At 46.1% G+C, this 16,787-nt stretch overlaps 1 protein-coding gene across 1 annotated transcript in view; it reads left to right on the forward strand.

Moving 5' to 3' along the window:
• The window catches only part of LOXHD1 (lipoxygenase homology PLAT domains 1), a 320,016-nt gene that overhangs the window by 287,355 nt on the left and 15,874 nt on the right, over positions 1–16,787 (forward strand). The window contains exons 36-37 of the mRNA XM_060236607.1: positions 2,130–2,307; positions 12,778–12,963. Of these exons, the coding sequence (XP_060092590.1) occupies positions 2,130–2,307; positions 12,778–12,963 (364 nt within the window). The remainder of the gene's footprint in view (positions 1–2,129; positions 2,308–12,777; positions 12,964–16,787) is intronic.

The following is a 16,787-nucleotide window of genomic DNA, read 5'->3' on the forward strand; positions in this document are numbered from 1 at the left end:
CAAAAGCCCCCCAGAGCCCCTGTTACCTGCAGATCAATTCTCCATTAAACCCTATGGAAATTGGTCTCCATAGGGAATAATGGAGTACGCAGCAGGCATTTCCCTCCCCCCCCCCCCGCTCTCTGATGACCCTAAAGCAGGGGGAGGGCCTCCAAACTGAGGGATCCCCTGCCCCCACCTGGGGATTGGCAACCCTACTTCCAACTCTGTGATTCTATTATTCTATGTCCTCTCAATCAATCAATCTTTTTTTTAAATTTTAAATAGTTTATTAAAACCTCAAAAGTAATACAAAAATAAAATAAAAAGTGAAACTCAAAACTGCAGAGCAAAACTAAAACAAAAACAAAATAGAGCAAGACTTCAAAATAATACATACATAGTATAGCCATACAGACAAACCATCAGACACGCAATAGCAAACAAAATTCAAATATCTCTTCGGCAATTTACAACATGGATGACTTTGGGAAGCTACATATTGAAAAAAAACGAAACCATTTCTCTTCAAAAAAAAATGAAACCATTTCTCTTCAAAAAATGAAACCATTTCTCTTCATTTCTCTCTTCTCTACATCTGAGTTATCAGATGTAAGAATTTGTGATGCCAACTTATCTGAAACAAGGATATCCCATACTTTTATAAACCACTTTCTAACGGTTGGAGCAGACCTTTCCTTCCAGTATTGAGCTATTCCCATTTTTGCAGCAAGTATTAAAGAAGCTACTAAATGTTGCTGCAATTTAGTAACTTCTGTATTTCCACAAAAATTTAGGAGTATAGGCTCTGGAGAATTAGGAATTGTAGCTCCTGCTATACAGTTAATGATTGGCAGAATCTTGTTCCAGAAGCACATTAGAATTGGGCATTCCCACCAGCAGTGCAAAAATGAACCTGGCGCCCCACATTACTTCCAGCAATTTGTTGATGTTACTGACTTGCAGTGATAGAGTTTTTGAGGAGTCGTATCATCTTATGGCCCACAAGCCGCCAGTTCCAGGTTGGGAAATGCCTGGGAATTTGGGAGTGGAGTCTGGAAAGTACCTCAGCAAAGTATACCGCCATAGAATCCACCTTCCCAAAGAGCCATTTTCTTCAGCCTAACCAATCTCTGTAGGCTGGAGATCAATCGTAATTCTGGGAGATCTCTGAGCCCCACCTTGAGGTTGGTAACCTTACCCAATGTTCCCCCTAAGCTGCGGAGTCTTGTGAGCCAAAATTCTACTTTGTGAGCTACTGGCATTAAAGTTGTGAACTACTGCATCAATTAGCTTGCTCCGGGGTCATCCTTCCGGAGCTAAGACAAAAAATGTGTGAGCTGGAGCTTAAAAAACTAGCTCATGCTAACTCAGCTTAGAGGAAACACTGACGCTACCCACAAGTAATTTTTATCTTTTTCTAATATATTTGCCTCATGCATGCTCACTGTCCATGATGCCATATTTCCTAAAGCCAGTTTGGAGTAGTGGTTAAGTGTGCGGACTCTTATCTGGGAGAACCAGGTTTGATTCCCCACTCCTCCACTTGCACCTGCTGGCATGGCCCTGAGTCAACCATAGCTCTGGCAAAGGTTGTCTTTGAAAGGGCAGCTGCTGTGAGAGCCCTCTCCAGCCCTACCACCTCACAGGGTGTCTGTTGTGAGGGAGGAAGGTAAAGGAGATTGTGAGCCGCTCTGAGACTCTTCGGAGTGGAGGGCGGGATATAAATCCAATATCTTCATCTACCTCACAGGGTGTCTGTTGTGGGAGAGGAAGGGAAAGGAGATTGTGAGCCGCTCTGAGGCTCTTTGGAGTGGAGGGCGGGATATAAATCCAATATCTTCATCTACCTCACAGGGTGTCTGTTGTGGGGGAGGAAGGGAAAGGAAATTGTGAGCCGCTCTGAGACTCTTCGGAGTGGAGGGCGGGATATAAATCCAATACCTTCATCTACCTCATAGGGTGTCTGTTGTGGGGGAGGAAGGGAAAGGAGATTGTGAGCCGCTCTGAGACTCTTCGGAGTGGAGGGCGGGATATAAATCCAATATTTTCTTCTTCTAAATGTGCAATGTTGCTATGGTGACTATCAAACATCCCAAATACTTTGGATTGGTACTGGACGTCCTTCTTGTCGAACTGATTCTTTCTAGATTGTCATGAAGAACCTGACAACCCACGAGGTCACCACGTTCACCTACAACGAGTGGCTGTCCACGGAATTGGGAGAGAACCGTACTTTGGAATGGGAGATGCCAGCGGTGATTAACGAGGAGCAGATGATGCAGTACACAACGTACACCGTGCAGGTGAAAACCAGTGACACAAAAGGTAAGCTCGCACACGTCATTCCTTCGTCGAGAAGAATTTGGTTCAGGTTTCATCCGCAAGTGAAGAAGAAGACTACAGATTTATACCCCACCCTTCTTTCTGAATCAGAGACCCAGAGCGGCTTACCATCTCATATACCTTCTCCCCCCACAACAGACATCCTGTGAGGTGGGTGGAGCTGAGAGGGCTCTCCCAGCAGCTACCCTTTCAAGGACAATTTTGCGAGAGCTATGGCTAACCCAGGGCCCTTCCAGCAGCTGCAAGTGGAGGAGTGGGAATTCAAACCCGGTTCTCCCAAATAAGAGCGCTATGGCTGACCCAGGGCCATTCCAGCAGGTGCAAGTGGAGGAGTGGGGAATCAAACCCGGTTCTCCCAGATAAGAGAGCTCTGGCTGACCCAGGGCCTTTCCAGCAGGTGCAAGTGGAGGAGTGGGGAATCAAACCCGGTTCTCCCAAATAAGAGCGCTATGGCTGACCCAAGGCCATTCCAGCAGGTGCAAGTGGAGGAGTGGGGAATCAAACCCGGTTCTCCCAGATAAGAGAGCTCTGGCTGACCCAGGGCCTTTCCAGCAGGTGCAAGTGGAGGAGTGGGGAATCAAACCCGGTTCTCCCAGATAAGAGAGCTCTGGCTGACCCAGGGCCTTTCCAGCAGGTGCAAGTGGAGGAGTGGGGAATCAAACCCGGTTCTCCCAGATAAGAGAGCTACGGCTGACCCAAGGCCATTCCAGCAGGTGCAAGTGGAGGAGTGGGGAATCAAACCCGGTTCTCCCAGATAAGAGAGCTACGGCTGACCCAAGGCCATGCCAGCAGCTGCAAGTGGAGGAGTGGGGAATCAAACCCGGTTCTCCCAGATAAGAAAGCTATGGCTGACCCAAGGCCATTCCAGCAGGTGCAAGTGGAGGAGTGGGGAATCAAACCCGGTTCTCCCAGATAAGAGTCCACACAATTAATCACTACACCACACTGTAAGTCAAGGCAGCATTTCTGTCCAAAGGAAGATTTTGTTTAAGGGAAATGTCAAATTCCAGTAGAGATTGATTGATTATCTATCTATCTATCTATCTATCTATCTATCTATCTATCTATCTATCTATCTATCTATCTATCTATCTATCTATCTATCTATCTATCTATCTATCTATCTATCTATCTATCTATCTATCTATCTATCTATCTATCTATCTATGTCAATTTTTAGCCCGCCCTTCCCATAGCACAGACTCAGGGCGGGTTACATCATAAAAACAAGCAACAGTAAAAACAATAAAAGACCAATTTAAAATATATACAATCTAAAACTACAGAGCGACAACAGAGACTAAAATGGCAGGTTCTGCCTCACAGACATGGCCTTTTGTCCAGCTGACCTTATAGCCCTGGGATGGACTGAAAGGGGGGAGGCCGATAACAAGTGCCGTCCACTGCCTCAGCTGAAAGCCTGGCGAAAGAGCTCTGTTTTACAGGCCCTGCGGAATTGGAGCAGATCCCGCAAGCCCCAGATTTCATCAATTCTGGCCTGAAAGAGAAACCTCCAGATTTGCGTAGCATTGCACTTGAGCTGAAATACAGTATCAGCCTAGGGGTGTGTGTGGGATTCAGACCCCCTCGGAGGGAAGTTATTTGTCTTTTCTTAAGTTCGCATTGGCTTCCTTCTCGGTTCCTTGGATGTTAGCGAGATGAACTCCCAGCGTGCCTTAGATTTTGCTTCGGAGGAGATTTTCATGGCAGCTCTCGTAGCAATTTGGGCGCCTGCCCGCAATAGCACTGCTGCGGTGAAGGCAGAGTCCTTCATCTTTCTACCCACGCACCTCGAGAACTTGTCTGTCTCTGTTGGAGATACTGTCGTTACTGTCAAATTCTTTTCCTTCCTGCCCCATCTTTCTTCTTCCCCACTGATCCTCACAGTATATCCACAGATGCTCAAAGACAAATCTCTTTTCAAATGTGAAAATGTTTAATACTTGAGGGCGTGCGTGCGCGTGTGTGAAGTGCCATTAAGCTGCTTCCAACTTACGGTGACCCTATGAAGTGGGCCTTCAAAATATTCTGTCATGATCAGCCTTGCTTAGATCTTGCAAACTGAGCACCATGGAGGGGTGGAATTCGAGCAGGAGCTCTTTTGCATATTAGGCCACACACCCCTGATGTAGCCAATCCTCCCAGAGTTTACAAGGCTCTTTTTTGTAAGAACAAGAACTTCAGATTTATACCCCGCCCTTCTCTGAATCAGAGACTCAAAGCGGCTTACAATCTTCTTTAACTTCTCCCCCCACAGCAGATACCCTGTGAGGTGGGTGGGGCTTAGAGGGCTCTCACAGCAGCTGCCCTTTCAAGGACAACCTCTGCCAGAGTATGGCTGACCCAAGGCCATTCCAGCAGGTGCAAGTGGAGGAGTGGGGAATCAAACCCGGTTCTCCCAGATAAGAGTCTGAGCACTTAACCACTACACCAAACTGGCTCTCTTGGAGGATTGGCTCTTAGAGATAGGCTACATCAGGGATGTGTGGCCTAACATGCAAAGAAGCTTCTGCTAGAATTCCACCCCTGGTGCCATGGCTTCCTTGACTGAGTCAATCCATCTCATGTTGGCTCTTCCTCTCTTCCTGTTGTCTTCAACTTTTCCTAGCATTATGTCTTTTCTCATAATGTGACCAAAGTGCCATCCGTACAGTTTAGTCATTTCAGCTTCCATATGAACATATATGAACATATGAAGCTGCCTTCTACTGAATCAGAGCCTGGGTCCATCAAAGTCAGTATTGTCTATTCAGACTGGCAGAGGCTCTCCGGGGTCTCAAGCTGAGGTTTTTCATGCCTACTTCCCTGGACCCTTTTTAGTTGGAGATGCCAGGGATTGAAACTGGGACCTTCTGCTTATCAAGCAGATGCTGTACCACTGACCCACCATCCAGGGATGACATGATAGAGGTTTACAAGATAATGCATGGGATGGAGAAAGTAGAGAAAGAAGTCCTTTTCTCCCTTTCTCACAATACAAGAACTCGTGGGCATTCAATGAAATTGCTGAGCAGTCAGGTTAAAACGGATAAAAGGAAGTACTTCTTCACCCAAAGGGTGATTAACATGTGGAATTCACTGCCACAGGAGTTGGTTGCAGCTACAAGCATAGACAGCTTCAAGAGGGCATTAGATAAAAATATGAAGCAGAGGTCCATCAGTGGCTATTAGCCACAGTGTCTATATATATATGTGTGTGTGTGTGTGTGTGTGTGTGTGTGTGTGTATATAAAATTTCTCTATATCTATCTATCTATCTATCTATCTATCTATCTATCTATCTATCTATCTATCTATCTATCTATCTATCTATCTATCTATCTATCTATAATTTTTTTTGGCCACTGTGTGACACAGAGTGTTGGACTGGATGGGCCATTGGCCTGATCCAACAGGGCTTCTCTTATGTGACACAGAGTGTTGGACTGGATGGGCCATTGGCCTGATCCAGCGTGGCTTCTCTTATGTTCTTATGTGACACAGAGTGTTGGACTGGATGGGTCATTGGCCTGATCCAACATGGCTTCTCTTATGTTCTTATGTGACACAGAGTGTTGGACTGGATGGGCCACTGGCCTGATCCAACAGGGCTTTTCTTATGTGACACAGAGTGTTGGACTGGAGGGGCCATTGGCCTGATCCAACATGGCTTCTCTTATGTTCTTATGTGACACAGAGTGTTGGACTGGATGGGCCATTGACCTGATCCAACAGGGCTTCTCTTATGTTCTTATGTGACACAGAGTGTTGGACTGGATGGGCCACTGGCCTGATCCAACATGGCTTCTCTTATGTTCCAGGGAGAGTTCAGACTTGATTCGGGCTGGAACTCATTTATCTTTTTGGTGGTCCACAGTATCCATAAAACTTCTGACACTACATTTCAAATGAATCAACTTTCTTCCTGTCAGATTTCTTCATTGTCCAACTTTCATACCCGTACATTGTAGTTGGAAATACAGTGGCATGAATTATCTTGTTCTCAGTTACCAGTAACACATCCCAGGTTTTGATGGCACCTGGTTTTGGCCACCCTGTGATGGCACAGATTATTGGAATGGATGGGCAGTTGGCCTGATCCAACATGGCTTTTTATGCTCTTATGTTTTCTCCTTCTTGGCAGAGTAATGAGCACTGCAATTGTGCACAACCTGATTAAAGACAAGAAAAAGGTTTATTTAGGAGTTAACATACTTGATAGGAAAAAGGAGATACAGAGATAGGTTCCTAACTTCATCTCTAGCTGAGAGAGGATGGAATTGAGTATGGCACTTCCAAGAAGGAGAGGGAAAATGCCCTGAGAGTAGCAGTCTGGAGACAGATAAGGAATGACACATTTGGAAATGTTTCCATTTGTAGTCCCGACTTTTCTGTTGGGACTACAAATGGAAACATTTCCAAAAGAAGATAGAACTTTAATCTGGTACTTGCTCTCAGCCGCTAGGACATTGTATGCGCAGTTGTGGAAGCAAGAAAAAATACCAGAGAAATGGGACTGGATTATAAAAGTTATGACATGTAGTGAAATGGACAAATTAACAAGAATATTAAGAGACTATGATTTGGAAGTTTTTAAGATAGAGTGGAAGAAGTTCAGAAGATACGTAGAAAAAGAGTGGAAAATAAAAGGACACTGGACAATTTTTGATAATGATTAAGTTTTAAAAGAAGAATATAACTTTTTTTGGGGGGGGGATTAATAGTTAAGGGTACCTTTGATATATATATTTTTTTAAGTAAATAACACTGGCGAGGGTCAAATAACAGGGGGAGGGGTGGAGGGAAAGTGAGATATGGAGCGATTAAATTTTTTTTTTAAGTTAAGATATTGATATAGATTTGCTACCATATGTTACCAATAAAATTGTTTATACCGAAAAAGGAATGACACTTAAAATGCCCCTGTATAAGTCAATGGTGCGGTCTCATTTGGAATACTATGTACAATTCTGGTCACCACACCTCAAAAAGGATATTATAGCATTGGAAAAAGTCCAGAAAAGGGTAACTAGAATGATTAAAGGGTTGGAACACTTTCCCTATGAAGAAAGGTTAAAACGCTTGGGGCTCTTTAGCTTGGAGAAATGTTGACTGCGGGGTGACATGATAGAGGTTACAAGATTATGCATGGGATGGAGAAAGTGGAGAAAGAAGTTCTTTTCTCCCTTTCTCACAATACAAGAACTCATGGGCATTCAATGAAATTACTGAGCTGTCGGGTTAAAACGGAAAAAAGGAAGTACTTCTTCACCCAAAGGGTGATTAACATGTGGAATTCACTGCCACAGGAGGAGGTGGCGACTACAAGCATAGCCAGCTTCAAGAGGGGGTTAGATAAAAATATGGAGCAGAGGTCCATCAGTGGCTATTAGCCACAGTGTGGTATATATATATATATATATATATATATATTTGGCCACTGTGTGACACAGAGTGTTGGACTGGATGGGCCATTCGCCTGATCCAACATGGCTTCTCTTATGTTCTTATGTTCTTTAAAGGTGAGAAGGTGCTGACCTCACTATTCTAGCTAATTGACTTCTTGCTGGCCCCTTCAGGGTCTCCTCTTCCTCCCCACTTCATCTTCTAAGACCTTATCTCTGCACTTGGTTTTGAGTTGTGAAAGAGCCAGTTTGGTGTAGTGGTTAAGTGTGTGGACTCTTATCTGGGAGAACCGGGTTTGATTCCCCGCTCCTTCACTTGCAACTGCGGGAATGGCCTTGGGTCAGCCATAGCTCTTGCAGAGGTCCTTGAAAGGGCAGCTTCTGGGAGAGCCCTCTCAGCCCCACCCACCTCACAGGGTGTCTGTTGTGGGGGAAGGAGATAAAGGAGATTGTAAGCCACTCTGAGACTCTGATTCAGAGAGAAGGGCGGGGTATTAATCTGTGGTCGTCTTCTTCTAAATTTCAGAATCTTATTGAATGGGATTTTTAAAATGTATGTGGGTAAAATTCACACATCCCCTTTTATGCACAGCGGCTTTAAAAATACTGAAATCTTTTTTAAAAAATTGCAAAAAAAAACCCCACTAACCTCTAAAGCTCGGCCAGCACATTTATGAGTTTGCTACTCCTTTGAGCAGAACTATTATTATCATCACAAAATGAGAGCTTTTCCGAAACTGAACTCCAGCTCATAACTGCAGATGACAACATCAGCAAATCCATCAACTTTTGTCCAGGAAATGAAGGGCGACGGATTCCGACGATGGGGGGTTCTGTCTCGTTATGAGCCGAGACAGACAGTTGAAGGGAGCGGGGGGGGGGAATAAATTAGATAACGAGGGAGGCGAGTTTGTTTTCAATCAGATTATGTAGCAGCCAGTGACTTTTGTTGAGAAGTATTTGGCTTGGAAACAGTGAGAAGACGGTGCCTCTTAACGAAGAGACAATGGCCTGATTCGTATGGGAGTAGTGAGACTGTGAGGGTCCACGTAGGATTTTGTTCTGCAGCAACTCCAAGTAGAAGAAAAAGAGGAGGAGAGGGAGATTGGATTTATATCTCACCCTTCACTCAGAGGATGGTTTCACACAGGAGATTTGGCCCGAACTAGCCCTGCTTCCCATTCGGATTAAAAGTACACAATCGCACAAGTACATCTGTCCTCCGAACTGCACTCGTACTCGTCCCGTCTCCAGAAGCCTCCTATCTGCATCAAAAAGCTACCTGGATTTTCCCGGTAGCATCCTCCTGAATTGGATGTAGGTCACATAATCGGCTGCTGTTTGAATGCCCTGGAGCCGCTCCTAAGCGGAAGTGCTGTGCGATCTCGCCAAGCCGTTCCAGGCCAGGTCAGGGTTCCCCTCCCCCAACCCCTCTCTGAGGTGCGCTTGTGTGGTTCTCCGATTGAGCGCACACACTGGGGCCTTTTTTAACAAGACGACCCTTTCCGTAGGGGCCCGTGGCAGAGCCAGACTAGCAGTGTGAATGGGCAACCACGGTCCACTGCTGAGATCCTGCCACTTCAGCAGTGGCTGTCTGATAGCCCAGAAATGGTTCAAACTGAAGCGGATTTTTTTCACTACGGGATAGAATCGTGTCAATTTCACAGTGTGAAACCAGCCAGAGTCTCAGAAAGGCTTACAGTCTCCTTCCACTTCCCCTCTCCATAACAGACACCCTGTGGGGCAGGTGGGGCTGAGAAAGCTATTTCGAGAACTGCTCTTGAAAGAACAGCTCAGGGAGAGTGATGACTCATCCAAGGTCACTGCAGCAGGTGCACGTGGAGGACCCTTCCACTTCCCCTCCCCACAACAGACACCCTGTGAGGCAGGTGGGGCTGAGAAAGCTATTTCGAGAACTGCTCTTGAAAGAACAGCTCAGGGAGAGTGATGACTCATCCAAGGTCACTGCAGCAGGTGCACGTAGAGGAGGAGTGGGGAATCAAACTTCCACGTTTATGTAACAAAGGGCAACCACGGCTCCACTTTATCCAAGGAGCACATAGGGAAGGGACGGTGGCTCAGTGGTAGAGCATCTGCTTGGTAAGCAGAAGGTCCCTGGTTCAATCCCCAGTATCTCCAACTAAAAAAGGTCTGGGCAAATAGGCATGAAAAACCTCAGCTTGAGACCCCGGAGAGCCGCTGCCAGTCTGAGTAGACAATACTGACTCTGATGGACCCAGGGTTTGATTCAGCATAAGGTAGCTTCATATATGTTCATATGTTCACATTCCAAGGTCAATGACATCTCTAGGTAGGGTTGCCAGATCTGGATTGGGGAATTCCTAGATATTTGGGGGTGGAGCTTGGGGAGTGTGTGGTTTTGGGGGGGGGACTTCAGCAGGGTTTAATGCCATAAGAGTCCACCCTCCAAAGCAACCATTTTCTCCAGGGGAACTGGAGATCAGTTGTAATTCCAGGAGCTCTTCCGTTTGGCAGCTTTGTCTCTCAGCCACGCTAAGCCTTGCGCTGTTAGGGTTTAGAGATACGATTAGCAGAGTAACGTGGAGAGAACCACAAAATAACAGCCAGGCACACGGTTTAGCTTAAGACTAAAAGTAGTTTACTTTTCTAATGAGGAAAGGGATGACTGGAATGTCTAGAAAACAAGAAAGGATTCAATATCCTATCTAGCGCCGAAGCTACATCGTGACTCTCTTGAGTCTTCAACTGCGTGGAGATCTAAGGGCTTAAACAAAGGGCTGTAAAACTGACCGAACGTTCTCCCCTAGACCACCACCTCAATATATGGATTAGCCAATTACGGCTCTTCCTCAGTGGTCACTATGTATATTGACACCTAGCCTCTGGCGGGAAGTACGTGGAAACATTCTCATTGGCTCTACCAATCTCACTGGCTAAACATCGGCATGCATATACAAACACTTAACTCATGACAACAGGAAGTGAAATTGCATCAAAACACTTAACTCATGACAACAGAAAGTGAAATTGTTACATAAACAGGAATCAGGTACAGTGAGCAGAGCCACATATGAGGAGGGACGGTGGCTCAGTGGTAGAGCATCTGCTTGGGAAGCAGAAGGTCCCAGGTTCAATCCCCGGCATCTCCAAAAAAAAGGTCCAGGCAAATAGGTGTGAAAAACCTCAGCTTGAGACCCTGGAGAGCCGCTGCCAGTCTGAGAAGACAATACTGACTTTGATGGACCCAGGGTCTGATTCAGTAGAAGGCAGCTTCATATGTTCATAGCTGGTAGAATCCACAGTGGAATCCAGAACAGTTTCAGGTGGACTGTAGGGTTGCCACATCCCTCCACCGCTGTGGTGGGGGACTCCTCAAAGTGCATGTGGTGTGATGACGTCACCCAGAAGTGACATCATCATGCTGGGCACGTCACATGGGAGTCTATGGTACCATAGAATTTTACCACAAATCCTAGAGCAAACCTGGTGTGACATGCCTGGCACGATGACATCACTTTTGGGCGACATCATCGTGCAGGTGTGCACTTGCACGCCTGGAAGTCACAGTGACTTCTGGGAACTCCTAGTGGGTCTTGGACATTTCAGAAAGGTGGCTTTCTAATGCCTGCCTATGTGCCCAGCTCTGGTATTCCTTGGAGGTCTCCCTTCCAAGTACTTTCCAGGGTTGGCCCCGCTTTGCTTCTGAGACCTGACGAGATCAGGTCAGGGCAGTTATTTTCTAAAATGTTGTGAAAGAAAATCTGTGTGTGTGTGTGAAGTTCCATCAAGTTGCAGTCAACCTTATAGTGACCCAAACAAGGCTCTTTCAAGGCAAGTGAGAAGCAGATATGGCTGCCCATTGCCTTCCTCTGCACAACCTTTCTTGGGGGTCTCTCTTCCACGTACTGACCCTGCTTAGCTTCCTAGGTCTGATGAGACTGGGTTAGATATATGAACGTATGAACACATGAAGCTGCCTTCTGCTGAATCAGACCCTCGGTCCATCAAAGTCAGTATTGTCTCCTCAGACTGGCAGCGGCTCTCCAGGGTCTCAAGCTGAGGTTTTTCACGCCTATTTGCCTGGACCCTTTTTTAGTTGGAGATGCCGGGGATTGAACCTGGGACCTTCTGCTTACCAAGCAGATGCTCTACCACTGAGCCACCATCCCTCCCTAACACTTATGAGGCTCTTCAGGGTCTCAAGCTGAGGTTTTTCACGCCTATTTTTCTGGACCCTTTTTAGTTGGAGATGCCGGGGATTGAACCTGGGACCTTCTGCTTCCCAAGCAGATGCTCTACCACTGAGCCACCGTCCCTCCCTAACACTTATGAGGCTCTTCAGGGTCTCAAGCTGAGGTTTTTCACGCCTATTTGTCTGGACCCTTTTTAGTTGGAGATGCCGGGGATTGAACCTGGGACCTTCTGCTTCCCAAGCAGATGCTCTACCACTGAGCCACCGTCCCTCCCTAACACTTATGAGGCTCTTCAGGGTCTCAAGCTGAGGTTTTTCACACCTATTTGTCTGGACCCTTTTTAGTTGGAGATGCCGGGGATTGAACCTAGGACCTTCTGCTTCCCAAGCAGATGCTCTACCACTGAGCCACCATCCCTCCCTACACTTGGGGCATGTTCTTCAAACTGAGGGTGGCTATCTATTCTGTTCCAAAGCAAAAAGGTCATCCTTTTGACTTGTCTTGGCATAGATCTGTGTCCCTTTCCATAGTGGCTTCTGTAAGCTCAGGTCTTGTTGACAAGAGATACTTACCTTAAATTATGTGTTGCTCTTGTGCAGACATCAGATCTACTCACTCTGTGTGTGTGTGTGTGTGTGTGTGTGTGTGTGTTAAGTGCCATCACACCACTTCTGACTAATGATTAGCCTATGTGCTACCACTGATCCACCGTCCCTCCCCATACCACCTTCCATCCCCAAAAGAAACCAATAGGCTAGCACTTATGTCTGCCCTGAGATCAGACAGCTGAATCTGTTAGAATACGGCCCAGGTAAACTATGGATGGGTCATGTGACTTCTTCTCCCCACCTGAACGCTTCATGGTGCTCCATCCTTTCGTTTCCTCCCTGCAGGCGCCGGAACAGATGCCAACGTATTCATAAGTATCTTTGGAGAGAGCGGAGACACGGGGACTTGGGCTCTGAAGAAGTCCAATCAGTCCAACAAGTTTGAGAGGGATCAGATGGATGTTTTCTATTTCGCAGATGTCCTCAGTCTCGGGGACCTCTGCAAGGTGCGCATCTGGCACGACAACAAAGGTAATCCGATACTCGGGGATTGTTTGAGCATACCTGGTGCCACGGAGCCAGTACTTTTCTGTGCAAAGTATTTCTCCACGCAGGAGTCCAGTTGCACCTTTAAGACCAACAAAGTTTTATTCAGAAGGTAAGCTTTCGTGTGCTCTAAGCACACTTCATCAGACGAGGAATCTGGTACAGTGAGCAGAGCTGCATATAGCTGGCAGGCAGTGGTTTAGAATGCAAAATGGTACAAATTTTAAGAGCCAATGACAGAATAGTAAAATTAACAGCGGAGTAAAATTAACAAATTGATCAAACCTTTGATCTGGGTAACATGAGCGTGAGAAACCAATAAAACAATAACATGTCAAAATGTGAGAAATGTCTGAGAAAGAAATGCCCTCAATTTGGCCCGGGCTCGCTTATAGTGCCAGTTTGGTGTAGAGGTTAAGTGTGCCAACTCTTATCTGGGAGAACTGGGATTGATTCCGCACTCCTCCACTTGCACCTACTGGAATGCCCTTGGGTCAGCCATAGCTCTCACAGGAGTTGTCCTTGAAACTAAGGGCAGCTGCTGTAAGACCTCTCTCAGTCCCACCCACCTCTCAGGGTGTCTGTTGTGGGGGGAGAAGCTATAGGAGATTGTAAGCCGCTCTGAGTCTCTGATTCAGAGAGAAGGGAGGGCTATAAACCTGCAGTCTTCTTCTTATAATAATAGAGTGATTAACAGACATTCTCACATTTTGGCATGCTACTGTTTTATTGGTTTCTCATGCTCATGTTACCCAGATCAAAAGTTTGCTCAATTTGTTAATTTTACTATTCTGTCATTGGATCTTAAATTTGTACCATTTTGCATTCTAAACTACTGCCTAGCAGCTATATATAGCCTTGCTCACTGTACCTGATTCACCGTACCGGATTCCTCATCGGATGAAGTGTGCTTAGAGCACACAATAGCTTACATTCCGAATAAAACTTGGTTGGTCTTAAAGGTACAACTTGACTCCTACTTTGTTCTACTGCTTCAGACCAGCACGGCTGCCCACTTGGATCTATTTCTCGAGCATTCTTTAAGAAGCGAAAGCAAAAATTTGGGACATTTTAATAATGGAGAAAATCACGGCACAGCTTTCCTTGTCCGACATTTACCTCACGATCACATCTTTTGAAGAAAAATGGCTTCCATTTCTGGAATATACTGAATCTAAAAACATCTTATCTATTAACACAACTTTCCTTCAGTTTCTCTCAGTATAATTCTTTCTAATTTATACTGTCTCTTCTTTCTCTTTGTATTTAAATATTCCCTTTTGTTTGACTTGGGATGGAGCAAGGCACTATTCTTAGCTTAAGAGTCAAAATTCTAGCCCAATTACCAGTTAATTTATCCTTTGAAGATATTTATTTATTTATCTATAGATTGATTGATTGGCAAACTGGACATTATCTAAAATGCTAAATAAGATGTTCTACAACGTTATATATATACCATAGAACTTTATGCATAGTAGAATTTTGTTATATATGGAATTAATCTACTTGATACGACTTCACCCAACAAAGTCCTGTATATCTTGGGATTTCTAAAATAAACTTATCATATGTTTAAAAAAAAAAGACGCGAAAACCAAAAAACGCTACATGAAGAAGAAGATGATGATCTTGGATTTATATCCCGCCCTCCACTCCGAAGAGTCTCAGAGCGGCTCACAATCTCCTTTACCTTCCTCCCCCACAACAGACACCCTGTGAGGTAGATGAAGATATTGGATTTATATCCTGCCCTCCACTCCTAAGAGTCTCAGAGCGGCTCACAATCTCCTTTCCCTTCCTCCCCCACAACAGACACCCTGTGAGGTAGATGAAGATATTGGATTTATATCCCGCCCTCCACTCCGAAGAGTCTCAGAGCGGCTCACAATCTCCTTTACCTTCCTTCCCCACAACAGACACCCTGTGAGGTGGGTGGGACTGGAGAGAGCTCTCATAGCAGCTGCCCTTTCAAGGACAGAGTCTCAGAGTGGCCTACAATTTCCTTTACCTTCCTCCCCCACAACAGACACCCTGTGAGGTTGATGAGGCTGAGAGAGCTCTTACGGAAGCTGCCCTTTCAAGGACAACCTCTGCCAAAGCTATGGCTGACCCAGGGCCATTCCAGCAGGTGCAAGTGGAGGAGTGGGGAATCAAACCTGGTTCTCCCAGATAAGAGTCTGCACACTTAACCATTACACCAAACAAATCAATCAATCAATCGGAGAGGGACCATCGGTTAGTCAGAGGGTGTCTTCTTTGAATGCTGAATGTCCCAAATTCAATCCATGGCATCTCAAGTTAAAAGCTTCCAGTAAGAAATGACATTTGAGGCCCTGGAGAACTGCCAGAGCAGACAATACTGGCCTTAACAAACCAGTTGCCCGTTGCAACTCACATAAATGATGGGTTATCCTGAGAAAACTCACCCTGAACTCACTCTGACCTTTGATTTATGCCCACGTCCAAAGGGAGAACAAAAGATGGAATGTGTGTGAAAGGGAGCCAGCTACTGTTGAACAGATCAAGAGCTCTAGAATAACTTCTCATTCGTCATCAGATATTATTTCATTATTTTATGCCATGAAATGTTTTGAAAGCCAGTGCCGGATTAAACCCCGTGGAGGCAGATAAAATCTCAGGGGCCCCCTCGCAAATTATCTCAGAGTCGGAGTGCCCCCCCCCCCCCCCGCTGCCGGTGGCCCCGATTGCAGCCTGCAGCAACCTTCTCCAAAGCCCCTTTGACAAAGCGGCAGAGGAGAGGTGGAGAGAGGCAAAATTGGCGACGACACCAGCAACAGCTGCACCCGGCAAGTTGGGCAAAGAGCGGCTTAGTTGCTGGCTGCATTATGAAGGCTCTGAGGGCTGTAAGAAGGGGAGAACCATAGAATCATAGAGTTGGAAGGGACCTCCAGGGTCATCCAGTCCAACCCCCTGCGCAATGCAGGAAACTCACAAGAAGATGAAGATATTGGATTTATATCCCGCCCTCCACTCCAAAGAGTCTCAGAGCGGCTCACAATCTCCTTTCCCTTCCTCCCCCACAACAGACACCCCGTGAGGTAGATGAAGATATTGGATTTATATCCCGCCCTCCACTCCGAAGAGTCTCAGAGCGGCTCACAATTTCCTTTCCCTTCCTCCCCCACAACAGACACCCTGTGAGGTAGATGAAGATATTGGATTTATATCCCGCCCTCCACTCCGAAGAGTCTCAGAGCGGCTCACAATCTCCTTTCCCTTCCTCCCCCACAACAGACACCCTGTGAGGTAGATGAAGATATTGGATTTATATCCCGCCCTCCACTCCGAAGAGTCTCAGAGCGGCTCACAATCTCCTTTCGCTTCCTCCCCCACAACAGACACCCTGAGGTAGATGAAAGTATTGGATTTATATCAAGCCCTCCACTCCGAAGAGTCTCAGAGTGGTTCATAATCTCCTTTATCTTCCTCCCCCACAACAGACACCCTGTGAGATGGGTGGGGCTGGAGAGGGCTCTCCCAGAAGCTGCCCTTTCAAGGACAACCTCTGCCAGGGCTATGGCTGACCCAAGGCCATTCCAGCAGGTGCAGGTGGAGGAGCGGGGAATCAAACCCGGTTCTCCCAGATAAGAGTCTGCACACTTAACCACTACACCAAACTGGCTCTCCCCCCTAAATTCACAGGATCTTCATTGTTGTCAGACAGCCATATAGCCTCTGTTTAAAAACCTCCAAGGAAGCCCACCCCCTCCCAAGGAAGCCTGTTCCACTGAGGAACCGCTCTGACGGTCAGGAAGTTCTTCCTAATGTTGAGCCAGAACCTCTTC

The sequence above is a fragment of the Heteronotia binoei genome, chromosome 4 (assembly GCF_032191835.1).
Source record: "Heteronotia binoei isolate CCM8104 ecotype False Entrance Well chromosome 4, APGP_CSIRO_Hbin_v1, whole genome shotgun sequence".
NCBI classification, from domain to species: domain Eukaryota; kingdom Metazoa; phylum Chordata; class Lepidosauria; order Squamata; family Gekkonidae; genus Heteronotia; species Heteronotia binoei.